Source organism: Podarcis tiliguerta (genome assembly GCF_965153285.1).
Source record: "Podarcis tiliguerta genome assembly, chromosome: 2".
NCBI classification, from domain to species: domain Eukaryota; kingdom Metazoa; phylum Chordata; class Lepidosauria; order Squamata; family Lacertidae; genus Podarcis; species Podarcis tiliguerta.
Window position 1 is genome coordinate 10,192,824 of NC_139535.1, and position 23,366 is coordinate 10,216,189.

The 23,366-nt window shown below is 43.9% G+C and overlaps 1 protein-coding gene and 1 long non-coding RNA gene across 2 annotated transcripts in view; one reads left to right on the forward strand and one right to left on the reverse strand.

Moving 5' to 3' along the window:
• LOC310671036 overlaps positions 1 to 23,366 on the reverse strand; it is a 67,952-nt gene that overhangs the window by 31,221 nt on the left and 13,365 nt on the right. The gene's annotated exons all lie outside the window — the stretch shown is intronic.
• LOC310670479 (uncharacterized protein) lies at positions 11,985 to 19,797 on the forward strand. Its single transcript, XM_083425901.1, has 2 exons — positions 11,985 to 12,279; positions 18,448 to 19,797. The coding sequence occupies exons 1-2, from the start codon at positions 12,024 to 12,026 to the stop codon at positions 19,788 to 19,790; spliced, it is 1,599 nt and encodes a 532-aa protein (XP_083282027.1). The 5' UTR covers positions 11,985 to 12,023; the 3' UTR covers positions 19,791 to 19,797.

Consider the following 23,366-nt stretch of genomic DNA (forward strand, 5'->3'; position numbering starts at 1 on the left):
GTAAATGCATGGAATGACTTTTTAGTGTTTGTACTTAAATTTGTATACACATATAAATGTATTAAAGTAATGAAGGTCACATACAATAAACGTACAAAGTAAGTGGCAACTTGTTGCTAAATAAATAGGGAGAGAGTGTGAATCTGGAATGCTCAAGGTGTGTGTTGAATCTGTTAAGTTTTCAGGTCTGCCTTTCACTTCCAAAATGATGGCCTGCCTTTGTCTTGTGAATCAGCATTCCAGGTGCTCATTACTTGAACTTTGCATAATTTATTGAAGACCTTTTTACTGATAGCATTTTCCAGCTGAATGAAAGGTCCCTGTGTTAAATGTTCATTTGGTATTGATTTTAAGACTCATCTCCTATTTTCTGTGCTCTTGTGTACCTGTTTTGAGCTGTTTTTATTAAATATTTTCTGCATTGGCTTTTGACCTGTGGAAGGTGACCAGTGAGGGTGTTTTTTGTGAGCCAGTGTGGTGTAGTGGTTAAGAGCGGTAGTCTCATAATCCAGTGAGCCGGGTTCGCGTCTCCGCTCCTCCACAAGCAGCTGCTGGGTGACCTTGGGCCAGTCACACTTCTCTGAAGTCTCTCAGCCCCGCTCACCTCACAGAGTGTTTGTTGTGGGGGAGGAAGGGAAAGGAGAATGTTAGCCGTTTTGAGACTCCTTAAAGGGAGTGAAAGGTGGGATATCAAATCCAAACTCTTCTTCTTCCTTAGTTCACAGAAATGTTTTAAAGGAATGTGAAATAATTAGGGCTAGGGGAGATTAGTGAAAGGGACTGAGGAGTGGGAGACTGATTTGTTGTGAATGTGGGAGGTGGAGAGGGAGAGAAGAGAAAGCTCCGTTATTTGGTCAGGGCTGTGGCTAAAGGCCTTGGTCCAGCTTTTCTGGGAATTGTAGTCTCAGGGTGTCGAATTGTAGTTGGCTGAGGAGGCTCAGAAACCTCTGAGAGGTTCCTCCCAGAACTACAGTTCCCAGAGTTCCTAGGAAGCGAAGATGGCTGTGAAGTCTCTGGACAGAGGTCAGCAACCTAAGGGCCATTGGCTGGTTCCGGCCCAAATGGGTTCTGGATCCAGCCCACAGAAGATCCAGAAATCGCCTTATGGTTCTCATTCATATAGTTTGGGCTGCACCATTTTTCTCTCTCTTTTTCTCTTCCTGACGGCGGTGCCTCCTCCCTCCCTTCTGGCTTCTCCCCTGCCTTCCAGAGGAAAGGGGCTAGCCTTTGATTGGTGCCAGCAGCATTGTTTCCCTCTGACTGGTTGCAGATTTATTTCCTCCTCCCTCCCTCCTCCTAGAGCCGAGAGGAAAGGGCCTGGGCTTTGTTTGTGTCAGTGTGGTTGCTCGATGGCCGCCATTTAAGGCAGCCCCTCTCCGGCTGCCTTAAATGGCGGCCATTTGTCATGCCTTATTGTCATTGTCCCATACAGAACAACAAAATTGAAAAAATCTGCATGGGGCTGCCTTTGAAAAGTGCTCAGAAAGTTCAACTGGCTCAAAGAGATGCAGACACTTTGCTGACCAGGCCTGGCTATAGGCAGCATAGGACTCCCATATTAGAACAGCTCCATCTGCCTAATTGCCTGTTTCTGGACACAATGTGCTGGTTATCACCTATAAAGTCCTGCTTTGCCTAATACAAAAATGCCATGTCCTGTATTGATAGTTTTGTCCAGTATTTCAGATCTATCTCTCCTCCCCTCCCCCCTCTGCCAAATTAGGGATCCTCTCCAAGCACCTGTGTTTGAAAGGGTGTGTTTGTGTGTGTGAAAAGTATTGTGTGAGTATCTGGGTGCGTGCATGCATGTGTGACAAATTCCAGGGGGGCCATCCTGTGAGGCTGCAGGAGATTGGAATGGATTGTTTTGAAGTCACTTCAGTACCAGGTGGAAAAAGAAAACCCACTGTCCACCAACCCCCCTCCCTGCCCTGCCCTGGATTCACCCCCCTGTTCCTTGTTTTACTGCCCTGTATTTTGCCTCACACTTACTAAGCTAAATTTTGGCTTAGTTTTGGCTTAGCAAACCAGACTAACATGCCACTTTCAAACTTGAAAGCTTTTTTCCTCCCGTTTTGGTTCGGAAGTTGGAGGAAAGTCAGGTTCATGATCTGCGACTGCCTATTTATTTGGCCTTTTCAGCACTGTGGCCGCTGTCGCCCTTAAGCTCACGTCAGCAATGTCTAGGCAACACGATGACCATGTATATACGCAATGGACAATCTTGATAGAATTCCTTCAAAGCCTAACAAGTACAAAATGAAATCTTTAGTCTCAAAGTCTCTGGAAATCTTTAAATGAATGAGGTACCAGACTTTGCAGGATGAAAGACAAGCTGTGAAGCTTTGTGTATTCAGCAAATATGATGTCCAACACTGAACAGTGATTCCGGATATTGACTACTGTTTTGTGGAATTCTTCGTCAGCGTGGTGGGAGGATATAGAATTGCTTCATAAACTGAAAATAAAATTTTGCAGACGATTACCTGCATGACATAACACTTTACAAAAAATTTAAAGTAGAATACAAACAGTAATGAAAAAGAGTACACACCCCACCTTATTTCGAATGAATATATGTAAATGAAAATACCAAATGCTATGGAACAGTGCTCATGTAATAATGTAGTCACTGCTACTAACAATATTTTTTGAAAAACATATAAAGCCAACTCCAGGTGGTGCTAATAACAAGGAGGTTGAGTTTAAAGGTACAGTGCAAAGTAACAATACTAATACAAGGAGATTGGGATAAAAGGAGCAGTGTAAAGTTACAGATAAAATAAAAATAATCAAACAAAACAATTAAGGTCTAACTCAGAGTTTAGACCCCCCTGGATAAATGGTTTTAAACATGAAAATAAATTGTGTTTCTTGCTGCTGTAACTATCGCTCATAATCTTTTCTGATGCTAATTGCCTCTGATTCACCCATAAAACTGTAAATAATAGATCTGTATATGAATGATTATGAGAAACAAAATGTTCTACCAGAGGTGCCTCCAAATTAGCATTACGAATACATGATTGATGTTCACCAATCTGAACCCCCACAGCTCGAGTGGTAGAGCCTATATACAATAAATTACAAGGACATCGAATCAGGTAGACTACGTCTGTGGTTTGACACTTACTAAAATGACGAATAATAATCTGAAGTTCGTTTTCTCATCCTAAATTTCTTTCATCTGTAAGGCAAATGGGCAAGATGAGCATCTACCACATCTATGATGTCCAGTGGGGCTGGAAGTGCTAATGGTGCGAGGAATGATTTTTTCAGAATTTATGTCTGTATCTACTAACATAGCTTTAATGGATTTGGTGTGCCTCAGGCCTGTCAGAGGAAACTCATTACACCCTGGTATGTTCCAGAATACATGCCAATGTTTGCGTATTATTTTAATTATTCTATCCACATGAGAGGTGTATTCTAATAATCCCGTGATGCGGTTTTGAGAACGTGAGGTGGTAGTGGGACTGAGAAGAAACGTTTGATTCTTCGTGAGGGATTTAATTTTGGATCGGTTAACAATGGTAGAAGGATATCCCCTGGAACAAAGAGAGCTAGGATATCTGCACTATTATAATTGTCCATAAGGCGAGTTATCCATCAAAGAAGAATCTTTTTTCATTTTGAAATTTAAATGTGGTTATTGTGAAATTTATTTTGTAAAAAAAAATAAAGAAAAAAATATTTTTAAAAAGGGGGGCCTGTGGGAAACGCCCCAAGCAGCGTCCCTCTGCCCAGCTTGTCTGGGTCTCACATACACCCCCCACGGACCTGCCCATGCAGGGAGGTAGGCTGTCAAGGAGGTCAGCGGTTGTGCTGAGCCAAGCCTGGACAGCTGCCAGCCGCTGCCTTTGCTGCCTTCATGTATTGTGATGGCGGCAGCAGCGGCAGAACCGGCAACCCCCTCATTCCACTAACGAAAGGAAGCTCTGAAGCCCAGCGCTGGGCTGGCTCCCTCCACCATCCCTCCACTTGGATACCCACTCACACACACAGAGAGGCACGCATGCACCCTCTTGCCTTCCCTCGCGTTGCGCACTGCACTCAAGCTCAACTTGCCCTCTTGGTCAGGCTGCCGAGAGGGAGGGGAGGGTGGGCTTCTGCTGGGCCAGAGCCGCTTCTCTTCTGGGCGACACCCCCCTCCACACACCCCTCCCTTTTCTGTGTTGCAGGGCCCCCGGGTATCATATAAAGACCCTCTACTTACAGCAAGAGCTGGGGAGTTGGCTGTGCAGCGGTGTTTAGAAAACTACTTGTGGTTTTGCCTGATCTTGGTGTCAGATTCCTTCTTTTTACAGAGCAATTGACTCCCTCTGGGGAAGATCCCTGGGAGACCCCATGTGCTAGTGGGATCATTGCTACAGAGTTCTTGTGTACATGGTTGTGTTATAGGAATTCTAAGGTCATATATATAGAGATATATAGAGATATAGATCTCATATGTTCATAAATTTACAAGGCAAGCACATACATAAGTTCATAAACGAAGTGTCTGAAATAGTACAGGAGAGCAATCCTGAAACCATTTTGTCTCTACCCAATTGACTTCAAATGTTTCTCTGCAAGGAGGAAGGAAATGGGAAAGCCTCCCCGTTGTCTCTTTGCTCACAAATCCTGTCTTAAGAGCATATCTGTGTATGAAAAGGGTGAGTCTGTGACCTGGATTCAGGAACTAAAGTATTAACCATCACAAAAAATGGCCAGGATGCCCAGGTAAAAGCAATCAGTGACCATTATCAGGTATCCTGGCAGACAGGTTTTCTGCTGTAGACCACCCCTTCTGTGAAGTATGTATGATGTTTTGGGGGGTGGTCTTGAGCTACAAAGGAGGCAATTTATAAATGTCTATATAACAGCTTGCACACCATTGTTCTAGGTTCCTCTCCTCCCTCCCTGCATGTGGCAACAGTTTGATAAAGATCGTGCTTACTAGCTGCTTTGCTTCTCGATATTCTCTGGTTGGCCTCTGTTGTTAATAATAGTGTAGCAGGAACCCCCCCCCCCATCATTCAGTTTGTACAGACTTCACACACACTCACACTCACACACTACATACGCTACACTTCTGTTATAAATTCATAGAAATTCAACCATACATCAGATTTGCACTGTTCCACTTTTATTTTACTCCATGAAGGAAGGACTACAAAATGGGGAAGGTTTGATACAGGCCACCATAATCCCTTGAGCATAGGAGCATATCCATAGGAGCCCTGCCCAGTTGCTATGCCAACCCTGATGGTCCCAGACAGAAGTCAATCAAAAAACACAACAGACTGCATACAGGAGTGGATTCAACACGGACTATAACAAAAGAACAGTGATTGGATTTCCCCTCAGGGGGCAGGAAACTGCAATCTCCCCTTTGTCACCAAGAAAGTACTCATGGGGAGGGGAGAAAGGAGGAACCAGCCAGGTGACAGGACACTCAGGTTACCACCACAACTCCTCCCTCAACCCCTCCTTTCTGTAATGTATGCATGATGTTTCTGGGGGTGGGCTTGACCTAGAGGAGGGGAATTTCAAAAGTTTTTATAAGGTCTTGCACACCATTGTTCTGTGTCTTCTCTCTCTCCTGCGAGTGAGGGGAACACCCTGCTGCAACAGTACAATAAAGGCCAATTTACTCTGGTTGGTGTCTTTACTTTTTGTCCAAGGGAGCCCTCGGATTTTTCCGGCAACAATAGTAATAATAATAATAATTTATTATTATGGTCAGAGACCAGCTTGCTGGAATTAAATGTCTGTTACTTATATTTATGTATTTGTTTTCCTGGTACATTTATGAACATTTCTTTTATATCTTTTGTTGTTGTTGTTTAGTCGTTCAGTCGTGTCCGACTCTTCGTGACCCCATGGACCAGAGCACGCCAGGCACCTCTGTCTTCCACTGCCACCCGCAGTTTGGTCAGATTCATGTTTGTAGCTTCGAGAACACTGTCTAACCATCTCGTCCTCTGTCGTCCTCTTCTCCTTGTGCCCTCCATCTTTCCCAACATCAGGGTCTTTTCCAGTGAGTCTTCTCTTCTCATGAGGTGGCCAAAATATTGGAGCCTCAGCTTCACAATCTTTCCTTCCAGTGAGCACTCAGGGCTGATTTCCTTAAGAATGGATGCGTTTGATCTTCTTGCAGTCCATGGGACTCTCAAGAGTCTCCTCCAGCACCATAATTCAAAAGCGTCAATTCTTCGGCGATCAGCCTTCTTTATGGTCCAGCTCTCACTTCCATACATCACTACTGGGAAAACCATAGCTTTTACTATACGGACCTTTGTTGGCAAGGTGATGTCTCTACTTTTTAAAATGCTATCTAGGTTTGCCATTGCTTTCCTCCCAAGAAGCAGGCGTCTCTTAATTTCGTGGCTGCTGTCACCATCTGCAGTGATCATGGAGCCCAAGAAAGTAAAATCTCTCACTGCCTCCATTTCCTCCCCTTCTATTTGCCAGGAGGTGATGGGACCAGTGGCCATGATCTTCGTTTTTTTGATGTTGAGCTTCAGACCATATTTTGCGCTCTCCTCTTTCACCCTCAATAAAAGGTTTTTTAATTCCTCCTCACTTTCTGCCATCAAGGTTGTGTCATCTGCATATCTGAGGTTGTTGATATTTCTTCCAGCAATCTTAATTCCAGCTAGGGATTCATCCAGCCCAGCCTTTCGCATGATGAATTCTGCATATAAGTTAAATAAGCAGGGAGACAAAATACAGCCTTGTCGTACTCCTTTCCCAATTTTGAACCAATCAGTTGTTCCATATCCAGTTCTAACTGTAGCTTCTTGTCCCACATAGAGATTTCTCAGGAGACAGATGAGGTGATCAGGCACTCCCATTTCTTTAAGAACTTGCCATAGTTTGCTGTGGTCGACACAGTCAAAGGCTTTTGCATAGTCAATGAAGCAGAAGTAGATGTCTTTCTGGAACTCTCTAGCTTTCTCCATAATCCAGCGCATGTTTGCAATTTGGTCTCTGGTTCCCCTGCCTCTTCTAAATCCAGCTTGCACTTCTGGGAGTTCTCGGTCCACATACTGCTTGAGCCTTCCTTGAAGAATTTTAAGCATAACCTTGCTAGCGTGTGAAATGAGTGCAATTGTGCGGTGGTTGGAGCATTCTTTAGCACTGCCCTTCTTTGGGATTGGGATGTAGACTGACCTTCTCCAATCTTCTGGCCACTGCTGAGTTTTCCAAACTTGCTGGCATATTGAGTGTAGCACCTTAACAGCATCATCTTTTAAAATTTTAAATAGTTCAGCTGGAATACCATCACTTCCACTGGCCTTGTTATTTGCAATGCTTTCTAAGGCCCATTTGACTTCACTCTCCAGGATGTCTGGCTCAAGGTTAGCAACCACACTACCTGGGGTGTACGAGCAATCCATATCTTTCTGGTATAGTTCCTCTGTGTATTCTTGCCACCTCTTCTTGATGTCTTCTGCTTCTGTTAGGTCCTTACCACTTTTGTCCTTTATTATGGTAATCTTTGAACGAAATGTTCCTTTCATATCTCCAATTTTCTTGAACAGATCTCTGGTTCTTCCTATTCTGTTGTTTTCCTCTATTTCTTTGCATTGCTCATTTAAGAAGGCCTTCTTATCTCTCCTTGCTATTTTTTGGAATTCTGCATTCAATTTCCTGTATCTTTCTCTATCTCCCTCGCATTTTGCTTGCCTTCTCTCCTCCGCTATTTGTAAGGCCTCATTGGACAGCCACTTTGCTTTCTTGCATTTCCTTTTCATTGGGATGGTTTTCGTTGCTGCCTCCTGTATGATGTTTCGAGCCTCCATCCATAGTTCTTCAGGCACTCTGTCCACCAAATCTAAATCCTTAAACCTGTTCCTCACTTCCACTGTGTATTCATAAGGGATTTGGTTTAGATTGTATCTTACCGGCCCAGTGGTTTTTCCTACTTTCTTCAGTTTAAGCTTGAATTTTGCTATAAGAAGCTGATGATCTGAGCCACAGTCAGCTCCAGGTCTTGTTTTTGCTGACTGTATAGAGCTTCTCCATCTTTGGCTGCAGAGAATATAATCAATCTGATTTCGATGCTGGCCATCTGGTGATGTCCATGTGTAGAGTCGTCTCTTGTGTTGTTGGAAAAGAGTGTTTGTGATGACCAGCTTGTTCTCTTGACAGAACTCTATTAGCCTTTGCCCTGCTTCGTTTTGAGTTCCGAGACCAAATTTGCCAGTTGTTCCTTTTATCTCTTGATTCCCTACTTTAGCATTCCAATCCCCTATAATGAGAAGAACATCCTTCTTTGGTGTCACTTCTATAAGGTGTTGTATGTCTTCATAGAATTGGTCAATTTCAGTTTCTTCAGCACCAGTAGTCGGTGCATAAACTTGGATTACTGTGATGTTAAAAGGTCTGCCTTGGATTCGTATCGAGATCATTCTATCATTTTTGAGATTGCATCCCAGTACAGCTTTCGCCACTCTTTTGTTGACTATGAAGGCCACTCCATTTCTTTTACGGGTTTCTTGCCCACAGTAGTAGATATGATAGTCATCCGAACTGAATTCGCCCATTCCCGTCCATTTTAGTTCACTGATGCCCAGGATGTCAATGTTTATTCTTGCCATCTCATTTTTGACCACATCCAACTTACCCAGGTTCATGGTTCTTACATTCCAGGTTCCTATGCAGTATTTTTCTTTACAGCATTGGACTTTCCTTTCGCTTCCATGCATATCCGCAACTGAGCGTCCTTTCGGCTTTGGCCCAGCCGCTTCATCAGCTCTGGATCTACTTGTACTTGTCCTCCGCTCTTCCCCAGTAGCATGTTGGACGCCTTCCGACCTGAGGGGCTCATCTTCCAGCGTCATATCTTTTATATGCCTGTTGTCTTTGTCCATGGAGTTTTCTTGGCAGGGATACTGGAGTGGCTTGCCGATTCCTGCTCCAGGTGGATCACGTTTGGTCAAAACTCTCCACTATGACCTGTTCATCTTGGGTGCCCTGCTCGGCATAGTTCATAGCTTCTCTGAGTTCTTCAAGCCCCTTCGCCACGGCAAGGCAGTGATCCATGAAGGGGTCTTTTATATCTTAGACCTTATAATTCTCATAACAGCCTCTGTTACTTTCTCCTACTGATAGAGAATCTACTTAAGGACTCTATATGGGCTTTTAGATACTCCATAAGGGAAAGGGAGCAGTATTTTTATTATAACAGCTGCATACAGGTATTACTGGACAGAGCCAATCGTCTTCCACCCCCCGTGCAATTATGGTGTTTTTTAAAAAAAATGTGGGGCTTTATTCCGTGAGCACACAAACATCCACAACATTCCCCAACTGTTCAAAGTATGGCACTTACTGTAACAATTCCATGGCGAGTACCTGCACCTTTATTGCTTTAAAAGCAAGCACTGAAAAAAAAAAAGGGGTTGCTTTTTCAATTTATTGCTTTATTTTTCATGACAGAAAACGAAGCAAAACACTCCCCCTCTGTCCTTACAAATTAAAATTGCCCTCCACTTTTTCTCAGTACTTCCCACGAAGAATATTTATTTCACATCCGTAGTGTACATTCAGCACGTATTGAAAGTACATGGTTCCCCCCAAAAGATTCATGGGAGGGGTTGCATGTGAGGAATTCTTTGGCAGTTAGGGGTTTGCCCCTTCAGCAGACATCATAAACACACACACACCGACTACCAAAATCAACACAATCACTTCTGCAAATGTCCCCACAAAACACTTCATTAGTTTTTCCTACCTATTCAAAGGGCCTCTGCTGCACATAACAATTCACTGATAAATGTATCTATGTACTGGCTCACTGGGAAATCTTCAGAAATTCATATAGAATCACTCAAGTGTCGGATTTACACCATTCCAACGTTCTTCTGTTCAGGAAGGAAGTGGCTGCCAAGGGAGGAGCTGGAGCCATGAGTGAGGGCAGCATTAATCTCTAAAGTGTGATCCCATGTACTCAGCAGCCCCTCTGCCTGAGTGATATAATCTCTCGCATCCTGATACCTGAGTGTGGGACAGGTAGCCATTCCAGAAACAATAGCAAACCCCCAGATCAAGACAAAAGGGTGTGATTAACTTGGCTGGGAAACAGGGACATGTAAATATCTCTTTTGCATCGCTTGATGAGTGTATGGTGGAGGTCAATGGAAGGGTGGGGCAAGCCCTGATGCTCAGGTTTCTGTCGCCAGACCCTCCCAATTTGTGATGTAATTTGTAATGTATCCATGATGTAATTTTAGGGGTGTTGTAGGTATCTCTGTAAAACTGATCAAAGTGGGAGCCATCCTTTGGTCTGGGCTTCCTTACTGGTGGTGGGTGGAAGTCCTGTTGCAATAGTTTTTTAAAAATAAAGATCAGGCCTCCTGGCTGCTGTTTTGCTCCTATATTCCTGGCTGGCGTCTTTGTTTGGTAATCCAGGTGAGCCCAAGGATTTTCCTATAACAAGACCCTTGAACTTGCTCCTCAAAATGCTTATATTCCCCATGCACACGTTCCCTCCCTCTTATCTCCATTGGTTGGGTGCTACAAGGTTTTCCTTCCCCCAATTATGAAATAACAGACAAGAGGCTGAGCGTGGGGAGAAACTTCTCCTTCCACCTCAGAGTTGCCTCCACTTCCGGCTTCACCAGCAGAGATAAAATTGGGGCCTGCAAAGGAGGGAGGGAGGGGAGGAGGCGGGAAGCGGGGCTGCGTCGTGCGGAGGCGGAGGAGGGGCTTCTTCCTAATCAAGCCTCCTAATTAAGCGCCCTCACTCCCTGCCTCCCACGCGGGGGCTCCCATTCCCGCCCCCGCTGCCCGGGATTTCGGGTGAGTGCAAAGCCAATGGCGAGGAAGGAGGGAAGGGGCTTTGCGAGGGGGTCCAGGATGAGAAGCCCCGGAGCGGGGAGAAGAGAAGGGAGGAAAGGGAGCTGTTTCCTTAAAGGCGGCCTGGAGGGGGGGGGAGAGAAGCTTCCTCCTGCAGGGATCTGGTGCAAAGGGAGTTGCAGGGGAGGAGGTGGGAAAGGGGAGAGGGGTGGGCATTGCTGGCCAGGATCGCCTTAATAATAGTATCAATCTTAATATTTATACCCCAGCAGAAGACCCCCCGCAGGAGGGCCTCAGTGTCCGGCTTCCTTCCTTCCTTCCTTAGGCAACAGGCGAAAGCCTTTCTCTTCTCCCAGGGGTTTGGCTCAATAAACAATCTTTGGACTTCACAACTGCATTGGGGGGGGGGTCGTTTTTATTTCTTACTCTGCTATGCATCTCTGTGTTTTTCTATTGTATGCTGCCCTGTTATCTTTGGAGGAAGGTGAGTATAGATATGTAAAGAATAACAGTAAAAATAGGTTTTAAAGAAGTGCTCTCTTTAAGATATCACGTGGTGTGAACGTGTATGTTGTCCTCTAGGTCCAAACACATAGTAAGAGCAAGCAGTGCTCCAAAGTTCTTATCTTGTGAACTTGCCATATAAGTTGTTTACTTCTGATCAAAGCTCCTGTTTCCCAAAAGGACTGGAGAGGGGGTCTCCTCACCACTTTTAACCCCCCCACTCCCACCACATGGAAGGCAGAGGACTTGTTCATTCACAATCCCAGTGTTTACCATGTGTGTATCTGAAGTGAACCAGGCGCTGCAGCTCCTTCCCCTCTCACTGGGCTGCAGAGGAGGAAAGGGATGGGATTGAAGGCTCTTCCTGCCTCTCTCCCCTGAGCAAGAAGAGCAAAGGGTGTTTGCAGGGCAGGAGGGCAGAGGAGGAGGCGGCAGCAGCGAGGGCAGAGGGAGCAGTGGGCGGATCCCCCGCCTCTCCCAGGGGGTCCAGATGCAAGCAAGGGGCTTCCTTCTTCTCCATGCAAGGACCATCCATGTATTCAGAGCAGTCCTCTGCAGATTAACTCTTAAGTTCTATGGGATCTACTCTCAGGCCACTAATGTGCATACCATCCCAGCCTTAGGAAGGGAGGTGGGACAGGCAGGTGAAAGGAATTGTCAAAGCTGTTTGAAAATGGGTGGAGGCTCTTGGGAAGAGGGTGCCCAGTTGGGGCTTCTCCAGGGGCAGCAGAATGTCTTGGGCAGGAGAATCCCTGCAGGGGCTCTCAGACTCCCTTGGCTTCTTCTTCCCTCCCTCCCAGGAAGCTGCAACTTGCTCTGGATTCTGCGCTCCTCAGGAAGCTGAACCTGCAAACCTAGCTGAGACTGAACCTGCAACCCTGGCCAGGATGGAAGGAGGAAGATGGACGGTTGACCTGGTCAGGCTGTCTCCCGCATCCCTCCCCACAACCTCTGAGCATCCCCTCCCAGGACCCTTGGAGAAATCTGGTGAGTTCCAGGGGAGAGGTGATGGGGACAGGGATAGATGGATGGTGGAGGGAGAAAGAGGAAAAGATGGAGAGGAGACAAATGGAAGGAAGTTCCTGACAGGAAGAAGGAAGGGGTGAGGCCTTCTCCGAAGCAGCTCTTTGTTTCTTGAATCCTTTTCCTAAAGTAGTGAGGGCAGATTTTCTTCCTCCAGGCTTTGAAATCTTAGGTGTTATTTCCACAGCAGGATTAATTGATGATAATGATGTCGCACACCAATCCTGAAAAATCGGTGAAGGGGAATGGAAATGCTTCCCATAATTATTTATAATTAATATATTTAAATTGTTTCTATTATTTTATTTGTTATAGACAGGGTCAGAGAGATACATTCCACCAGCATCAAAACACAATAAATGCATGCACCTCCCCAGTTTGGTGGGCTTAAGGGACAAAGGACCCGTTATCATGATACACAGTTCCTGTGGCTGGAGGCTCTACACCATAGGATTGGGTATATGAAGACCAACAGTGGTCAGTATTATTTACTAGGCTACAAGTGAATGCCAAAGAAAAAGAAGAAGCAAATTGTGTAAACTTGCCAGTGTTTTTTTTTAATATAATTTTTATTAATTTTCCAATAAAAATAAATGCACAGTAAAACATCAATTTCTCATCACATATCTAATTTTCTTTTAGACTTCCATCAACCTGTCTGATAATTTTCCGTATTTATCACTTATCCTCACATTTCTTAACTTAATATTGCATTATATATATATTGTCTTACCTTATTATTTAAACAATATTTCTACCACCCCTTCTTACAGAGCTTCCTGAAAACTTACAAACGTTATATCGTTATCACAAAAGTTTTTAATATACTCTATGAATTTATTCCACTCCTCAGTGCATCTTTGGTCTCGCCGGTTCCGTATCCTCCCTGTTAATCTGTCCATTTCTGCATATTCCATTAATTTCACTCTCCATTCTACTATCGTAGGCATTTCTTCTTGTTTCCACTTTTGGGCCATCAGAATTCTCACTGCTGTTATTGCATATAGAAATAGTTTCTCATCCCTCCTGTAAACTTGCCAGTCTTACAGAGTGAGTGGGATAATTATTTATAGCACCCTGTAATCTTGTTCGTTCCTAAGATTACATGGAAATACTGTGGTACAACAATCGTACAAATTTCAAAATAAGTACACAAAGTCAACAAAGAGACTCCAAGTTTATAATGGCACCAGCTTTCCTGGTCAAGAATCCACTTTGCCAGACTGCAGCCCACAAAAGCTTAGGCTTAGCTGCAAAATAATAATAATAATAATAATAATAATAATAATAATAATAATAATAAATTTTATTTATATCCCGCCCTCTCCAGCCGAAGCCGGGCTCAGGGCGGCTAACAACAATAAAACAGTACAAAAGTACAGCTCAAACAACACTCTAAAATCATTCAATTATAAAATTAATTAATTCAAGCCACTGGCAACCATTGGGCCAGAGCTCTGCGAAGATTGCCGAGGGAGGGAGTCAGGCTGTGCCCTGGCCAAAGGCCTGGTGGAACAGCTCTGTCTTGCAGGCCCTGCGGAAAGATGTCAAGTCCCGCAGGGCCCTGGTCTCTTGTGACAGAGTGCTCCACCAGATCGGAGCCATATCCGAAAAAGCCCTGGCTCTAGTTGAGGCCAGCCTAACTTCTCTGTGGCCTGGGACCTTCAAGATGTTTTTATTTGAAGACCGTAAGTTTCTCTGTGGGGCATACCAGGAGAGGCATTCCCGTAGGTACGAGGGTCCTAGGCCGTATAGGGCTTTAAAGGTTAAAACCAGCACCTTAAACCTGATCCTGTACTCCACCGGGAGCCAGTGCAGCTGGTATAGCACCGGGTGAATGTGATCTCGCAGCGAAGACCTCGTAAGGAGTCTCGCTGCAGCATTCTGCACCTGCTGGAGTTTCTGGGTCAGTCTCAAGGGCAGCCCCACGTAGAGCGAGTTACAATAAGTTACAACAAAAGATGAATAAACAGAAGCATAGTTCATCTATGGAATCCATCGTACAGGAGACAGTGATGGCCAGCAACACGGATAGCTTGAAAAGCACAGGAGGGCAGAGGGCTCTTGTGCTCCGATCCTGCTTGCCGGTTTCCCTCGGGCATCTGGTTGGCCTCTGTGAGAAGAGGATGCTGGACTAGGTGGAACTTTGCCTGATCCAGCAGGCTCTTCTTGTTGTTGTTTAGTCATTTAGCCGTGTTTGACTCTTCGTGACCCTATGAACCAGAGCACGCCAGGCACTTCTGTCTTCCACTGTCTCCCGCAGTTTGGTCAGACTCATGCTGGTAGCTTCGAGAACACTATCCAACCATCTCGTCCTCTATTGTCCCCTTCCCAACATCAGGGTCTTTTCCATGGAGTCTTCTCTGCTCATGAGGTGGCCAAAGTACAGTGGTGCCTCGCAAGACGAAAAGAATCCGTTCCGCGGGTCTTTTCGTCTTGTGGTTTTTTCGTCTTGCGAAGCAAGCCCATTGATGGAGTAGCGCTATTAGCGCTATTGGCTAAAAAAGGGCTAAAAACGGCTTTTTTACACGTGGGAGATTAGCGGTTTTGCTGCTAAAATGCTTTTAGCAGCTTAGCGATTCAAAATAAGGGGTTTTGGAGCAAAAAAAAAAATTCAAATTTTTTCGTCATTTTTCGTCTTGCGAAGCAAGCCCATAGGGAAATTCGTCTTGCGAAGCGCCTCTGCAGACGGAAAACCCTTTCGTCTTGCGGGTTTTCCGTCTTGCGAGGCATTCGTATTGCGGGGCACCACTGTATTGGAGCCTCAGCTTCACAATCTGTCCTTCCAGTGAGTATTCAGGGCTGATTTCCTTCAGAATGGATAGGTTTGATCTTCTTGCAGTCCATGGGGCTCTCAAGAGTCTCCTCCAGCACCATAATTCAAAAGTATCAATTCTTCGGCGATCAGCCTTCTTTATGGTCCAGTTCTCACTTCCATACATCACTACTGGGAAAACCATAGCTTTAACTATACGGACCTTTGTTGGCAAGGTTATGTCTCTGCTTTTTAGGATGCTGTCTAGGTTTGTCATTACTTTTCTCCCAAGAAGCAGGCGTCTCTTAATTTTGTGACTACTGTCACCATCTGTAGTGATCATGGAGCCCAAGAAAGTAAAATCTCTCACTGCCTCCATTTCTTCCCCTTCTATTTGCCAGGGGTTATGGGACCAGTGGCCATGTTCTTCGTTTTTTTGATGTTGAGCTTCAGACCATATTTTGCGCTCTCCCCTTTCACCCTCATTAAAAGGTTCTTTAATTCCTCCTCACTTTCTGCCATCAAGGTTGTGTCACCATCATATCTGAGGTTGTTGATATTTCCTCCGGCAATCTTAATTCCAGTTTGGGATTCATCCAGCCCAGCCTTTCGCATTATGTAATCTGCATGTAAGTTAAATAAGCAGGGAGACAATATACAGCCTTCTCTTACTCCTTTCCCAAATTTGAACCAATCCGTTGTTCCATATCCAGTTCTAACTGTAGCTCCTTGTCCCACATAGAGATTTCTCAGGAGACAGATGAGGTGATCAGGCACTCCCATGTCTTTAAGAACTTGCCATAGTTTGCTGTGGTTGACACATTCAAAGGCTTTTACATAGTCAATGAAGCAGAAGTAGATGTCTTTCTGGAACTCTCTAGCTTTCTCCATAATCCAGCGCATGTTTGCAATTTGGTCTCTGGTTCCTCTGCCCCTTCGAAATGCAGCTTGCACTTCTGGGAGTTTTTGGTCCACATACTGCTTAAGCCTGCACTGTAAAATTTTAAGCATAACCTTGTTAGCGTGTGAAATGAGCGCAATTGTGCGGTAGTTGGAGCATTCTTTGGCACTGCCCTTCTTTGGGATTGGGATGTAGACTGATCTTCTCCAATCCTCTGGCCACTGCTGGGTTTTCCAAATTTGCTGGCATATTGAGTGTAGCACCTTAACAGGATCATCTTTTAAAATCTTAAATAGTTCAGCTGTAATATCATCACTTCCACTGGCCTTGTTATTAACAGTGCTTTCTAAAGCTCATTTGACTTCACTCTCCAGGATGTCTGGCTCAAGGTCAGCAACCACACTACCTGGGGTGAACGAGACATCCATATATTTCTGGTATAATTCCTCTGTGTATTCTTGCCACCTCTTCTTGATGTCTTCAGCTTCTGTTAGGTCCTTACCACTTTTGTCCTTTATTATGGTAATCTTTGTACGAAATGTTCCTTTCATATCTCCAATTTTCTTGAACAGATCTGTGGTTTTTCCCATTCTTTTGGTTTTCTCTATTTCTTTGCATTGCTCATTTAAGAAGGCCTTCTTGTCTCTCCTTGCTATTCTTTGGAAATCTGCATTCAATTTCCTGTATCTTTGACTATCTCCCTCGCATTTTGCTTGCCTTCTCTCTCCCCCCCCCCCCGCTATTTGTAAGGCCTCGTTGGACAGCCACTTTGCTTTCTTGCATTTCCTTTTCATTGGGATGGTTTTCATTGCTGCCTCCTGTATAATGTTACGAGCCTCCATCCATAGTTCTTCAGGCACTCTGTCCACCAAATCTAAATCCTTAAACCTATTCCTCACTTCCACTGTGTATTCATAAGGGATTTGATTTAGATTGTATGTTACCGGCCCAGTGGTTTTTCCTACTTTCTTCAATTTAAGCTTGAATTTTGCTATAAGAAGCTGATGATCTGAGCCACAGTCAGCTCCAGGTCTTGTTTTTGCTGACTGTATAGAGCTTCTCCATCTTTGGCTGCAGAGAATATAATCAATCTGATTTTGATGCTGGCCATCTGGTGATGTCCATGTGTAGAGTCGTCTCTTGTGTTGTTGGAAAAGAGTGTTTGTGATGACCAGCTTGTTCTCTTGGCAGAACTCTATTAGCCTTTGCCCTGCTTCATTTGAACTCCAAGGCCAAACTTGCCAGTTGTTCCTTTTATCTCTTGATTCCCTACTTTAGCATTCCAATCCCCTATAATGAGAAGAACATCCTTCTTTGGTGTCATTTCTAGAAGGTGTTGTAAGTCTTCATAGAATTGGTCAATTTCAGTTTCTTCAGCACCAGTAGTTGGTGCATAAACTTGGATTGCTGTGATGTTAAAAGGTCTGCCTTGGATTCGTATCGAGATCATTCTATCATTTTTGAGATTGCATCCCAGTACAGCTCTCGCCACTCTTTTGTTGACTATGAGGGCCACTCTATTTCTTTTACGGGATTCTTGCCCACAATAGTAGATATGATGGTCATCCGAACTGAATTCGCCCATTCCCGTCCATTTAGTTCACTGATGCCTAGGATGTCAATATTTATTCTTGCCATCTCATTTTTGACCACATCCAACTTACCCAGGTTCATGGTTCTTACATCCCAGGTTCCTATGCAATCTTTTTCTTTACAGCATTGGACTTTCCTGTACCTTCCAGGCATATCCACAACTGAGCGACCTTTCGGCTTTGGCCCAGCTGCTTCATCAGCTCTGGATCTACTTGTACTTGTCCTCCGCTCTTCCTCAGTAGCGTGTTGGACGCCTTCCAACCTGAGGGGCTCATCTTCCAGCGTCATAACTTTTGTATGCCTATTTTCTTTGTCCATTGAGCTTTCTTGGCAGGGATACTGGAGTGGCTTGCTGGTTCCTGCTCTAGGTGGATCACATTTGGTCAAAACTCTCCACTATGACCTGTCCATCTTGGGTGACCCTGCACGGTATAGCTCATAGCTTCTCTGAGTTATCCAAGCCCCTTCGCCACAGCAAGGCAGTGATCCATGAAGGGGAGGCTCTTCTTAGGTTCATATATATAGCAATATTTTTACAGTTGCACGTAGCACTTAAGTATTACTTATTTCACAAAGCAGACACTGTTACTTGAGCCTGAGATCATTTCCTCACCTGAAAAACAAAAATAGAGATGTGTCTAATAAGCCAGTTCAGCCATAGATCTGTATTATAAAATAATGCAGCTTCATTAAGTGTGAATGTAGTGATCATGTGTTGCTCTTGCCATTATCACATATTCATTCCTAAAAATTTGGAACACAGAGAGGACAGTGGAGAATGGAGACGGAGTTAAAATGAGAGAAGGTGCAGATTGGGATTGGCAGGTGTTTAGTTCCTTTTTTGTCTTTCTTGAAAGTCTAACAGGATTCTCTTTCCTCCCAGATTCACAAACAGGTGAGGAAGATGAAAGTCAGAATTATGTGGAGCCACCTGTGAATTCATTGGGAAGAACAAAGAAACAGCTTAAATGTATGGAATGTGGGATGTGCTTTTATCACAGTGGAAGTCTGAGGCTACATCAACAAGCTCACAAAGGAGAGAAACTATTTGAATGTATGGAGTGTGGAAAGAACTTCAACCGGAAGGATAAACTTACAGTACATTGGCAAACTCACACGGGGGAGAAGCCATTTAAATGTATTGAATGTGGGAAGAGCTTCAGTGCAACTGGGAAACTTAGAATACACCAACAAATTCACACAGGGGAGAAACCATTTCAATGTATTGAATGTGGAAAGAGCTACAATCAAAGTGGAGACCTTAGAATGCACCAACTAATTCACACAGGGGAGAAACCGTTTAAATGTATTGAATGTGGGAAGAGCTTCTGTAAAAGTGGACCTCTTAGAATACATCAACGAATTCACACGGGGGAGAAGCCATTTGAATGTGTGGATTGTGGGAAGAGCTTCATTACAACTGGGACACTTAAACGTCATCAGCGAAGTCATACAGGGGAGAAACCATTTAAATGTATTGAATGTGGGAAGAGCTTCAGTCAACTGGGAGACCTTAGAATGCATCAACGAACTCACACGGGGGAGAAACCATTTGAATGTATTGAATGTGGAAAGAGCTTCAGTAAGAATGGAGCACTTAGAATACATCAACGAACTCACACGGGAGAGAAACCATTTAAATGTATTGAATGTGGAAGGAGCTTCAGTGAAAGTGGGAAACTTAGAATACACCAACGAACTCACACAGGGGAGAAACCATTTAAATGCATTGAATGTGAAAAGAGCTTCAGTGGAAGCCAAACACTTAGAAGACACCAACAAATTCATACGGGGGAGAAACCATTTAAATGTATTGATTGTGGGAAGAGCTTCAGTACAACTGGGAAACTTGGAATACACCAACGAACGCACACGGGGGAGAAACCATTTAAATGTATTGAATGTGGAAAAAGCTTCAGTACAAGTGGAACCCTTAGAATACATCAACGAACTCACACAGGGGAGAAACCATTTAAATGTATTGAATGTGGAAAGAGCTTCAGTACAAGTGGAACCCTTAGAATACATCAACGAACTCACACAGGGGAGAAACCATTTAAATGTATTGAATGTGGAAAGAGCTTCAGTACAAGTGGAACCCTTAGAATATACCAACGAACTCACACAGGGGAGAAACCATTTAAATGTATTGAATGTGGAAAGAGCTACAGTGAAAGTGGGAAACTTAGAATACACCAACGAACTCACAGTGGAGAAACCATTTAAATGTATTGATTGTGGAAAGAGCTTCAGTGAAACTGGGAAACTTAGAATACACCAACGAACTCACACAGGGGAGAAACCATTTAAATGTATTGAATGTGAAAAGAGCTTCAATGAAAGTCAAACACTTAGAAGACACCAACGAATTCCTACGGGGGAGAAACCATTTAAATGTATTGAATGTGAAAAGAGCTACAGTGAAAGTGGGAAACTTATAAGACACCAACGAACTCACACAGGGGGAAAACCACATATACTTTTATAAACCTTTCCTTCTATGCTTCCTTGCAATCCTGACAAAATCAAACCACGCCAATGCTTTCAGCCCCAGAAGAGGAGCTCCCCTTGGTGTCAAGAGAGGTGTCCAAGGAGCATCTAGAGCCTACCATCCTTCTGTCCCTGGCCCCTTCCCCTCCTCTCTCTGCCATTCCATCGCCACTCTTGACTCCACAGCAGGAGACTGGATCTGTCTGTGATGGTGAGATGTCCTGTCCGGTGGAAGGACCACTTCCTGTTTCCTGAAGCTCCATCCTACCTTCTCATGCAAGGTGGAATCATGAAGCAGGTGAAGGCAGAGCACAACTAAGGGTGACCTGGGGGTGGGATTCTTCTTAACCTTTCCTCATCTGGATCAAAATCCACAAACAAAATGGGCAGTGTTCGGGCACAATCAGTTTTATGGAGCTGCGTTTAAAGGCATTGCTTTGTGACACTAAGAGCCCCTTAGTCTTCTCTTCTCATGAGGTGGCCAAAGTATTGGAGTCTCAGCTTCAGGATCTGTCCTTCCAGTGAGCCCCTAGGGCTGATTTCCTTCAGAATGGCGTATCATATATAAACCCTCTATTTACAGCAATAGCTGGGGAGTTGGCTGTGCAGCGGTGTTTTGAAAACAACTTGTGGTTTTGTCTGATCTTGGTGTCAGATTCCTTCTTTTTACAGAGCAATTGACTCCCTCTGGGGAAGATCCCTGGGAGACCCCATGTGCTAGTGGGATCATTGCTACAGAGTTCTTGTGTACATGGTTGTATTATAGCAATTCTAAGGTCATATATATATATATATATATATATATATATATACACACACACACACACAAATTTACAAGGCAAACACATACATAAGTACATAAACAAAGTGTCTGAAATAGTACAGGAGAGCAATCCTGAAACCATTTTGTCTCTTCCCAATTGACTTCAAATGTTTCTCTGCAAGGAGGAAGGAAATGGGAAAGCCTCCCCATTGTCTCTTTGCTCACAAATCCTGTCTTAAGAGCATATCTGTGTATGAACAGGGTGAGCCTGTGACCTGGATTCAGGAACTAAAGTATTAACTATCACCAAAAATGGCCAGGATGCCCAGGTAAAAGCAATCAATGACCATTATCAGGTATCCTGGCAGACAGGTTTTCTGCTGTAGACCACCCATTCTGTGATGTATGTATGATGTTTTTTTTTGGGGGGGGGTCTTCAGCTACAGAGGAGGCAATTTTCAAATGTCTATATAACAGCTTGCACACCATTGTTCTAGGTTCCTCTCCTCCCTCCCTGCATGTTTCTCTGCAAGGAGGAAGGAAATGGGAAGGCCTCCCCATTGTCTCTTTGCTCACAAATCCTGTCTTAAGAGCATATCTGTGTATGAACAGGGTGAGCCTGTGACCTGGATGGCCAGGATGCCCAGGTAAAAGCAACCAGTGACCATTATCAGGTATCCTGGCAGACAGACTTTCTGCTGTAGACCGCCCCTTCTGTGATGTATGTATTATGTTTGGGGGTTGGTCTTGAGATATAGAGGAGGTAATTTTCAAATTGATAGTTTCTGTTTGTGCCACTGTGCAGCTGCTTGGAGTCACAGGACTCTGTTTACATTTCAGAGACCTTCCAGGCTGTTGGAAGTCTCACGGGAGCTGGGAGCCGGATGTGATGTTTACTGGTTTCCTGTTCCTTTGTTCCTTTGTTGTTTCAATTGCTCTCTGCTCTCAGAGAGAGAGGAAATGTATTTTGCTGTCTGCGTAGCTTAGAAAATAAAGCTTTGCAATGTAGACATAAATCTCATCACATCCCTGTGCTGGATTCTCTGGTGAATGGGAGAACGTGCCTGAGGCCTTATCAAAGGATCAGGTCATTAATTATTCATCTGGAGGGCGATTCTGAAGGCTCGGAGGAAGATGAGCTTTAGAAGAAGAAGAAGAATTAGAATTTATTATTACGGTCAGAGACCAGCTTGCTGGAATTAAATGTCTGTTATATATATTTATGTATGTGTTTGCCTGGTACATTTATGAACATTTCTTTTATATTTTATAACAGCCTCTGTTATTTTCTCCTACTGATAGAGAACCTACTTAAGGACTCTATATGGGCTTTTAGATACCCCATAAGGGAAAGGGAACAGTATTTTTATTATAACAGCTGCATACAGAGCCAATGGTCTTCCACCCCCTGTGCAAATTGTTGGCTTTTCCGCAGTATAGTAGCGCAGAGAGCTTGCTGGGGAGAGCTTGCATTAAAAAGAATAACTTAAACAAGGTTTTAATAAGAAAATCAAAAACTCCTTAAACACTAAATACAAACAGACAAGCACGACCCAACCACCAACCCATCCCCAGGGTGAAATGGCGGAGCTAGGTGCTGCTCCTTATATACTGTGGCCAATTCCCAACACAGCTTAATCAATGCAACTCAGCAGCACCTGCTATGGTTCACAGCTGTAAAGCTGGATCTCGTTAGTTCACTCTGGCCCTTGCTCCGGCCCCTTAAAGGTATACACATTGGGTGAAACAATGATGAATCTTTACATTTAAAGAAACAGTTCAACATTTCCCCTGCGGTTCATCATTGTGGAACAAAAACATAAAGCATACTTTGTACATGTTTTTCATGTGTAACCTTTGGAAGTGCTTTAGTAAAAATGTCTGCAATTTGATTGTCACCTGGAACATATTTAAATACAACCATTTCATCAGCAATTAGTTTCTTTACAAACTGCAAACGTAATCTTAAGACTCTAGTGCGCTGCGTATTGGTTTCTGAACATAGGATAGCGAGTCCACTCTGGGAATCAAGGTAAACTTTTACTGGTAGTGTTACTTGCATCTGTAGGTCTGCAAATACTTGCATATACCATTCTATATCACGAGTGGTCTGAACGCATGCACATAATTCACTCTCTGTTGTGGAGAGACAAATAATGGTTTGTGTCTGGGACTTCCATTCAAAAGGACAACCATTATAACAAAACACCATACCAGACACACCCCTGCAATTATTTTGTTCCACTGCATGAGATGCATCACAGAAAATTTCTAAACCTTTGTCAATACTTGATGTAAACTGCAACCTATAATGTTTGGTATGTTTAAGGTACATTACCACTCTCTTAAGAGCAGAGAAACATTGTGTAGTGGGCTTTTCCACAAATTTTGCCAGAAAGTGAAAAGCATAAGTTATATCTGATCTTGAGATTCTTTGAATGAAATTTAGCTTGCCTATAGCAGAACGATACAAAGTTTTGTTAGGAAATGGCCTATCTTCACCTGTAAAGGTGAAACCACACACCATAGGCATTTCCTTCCCATTTGCA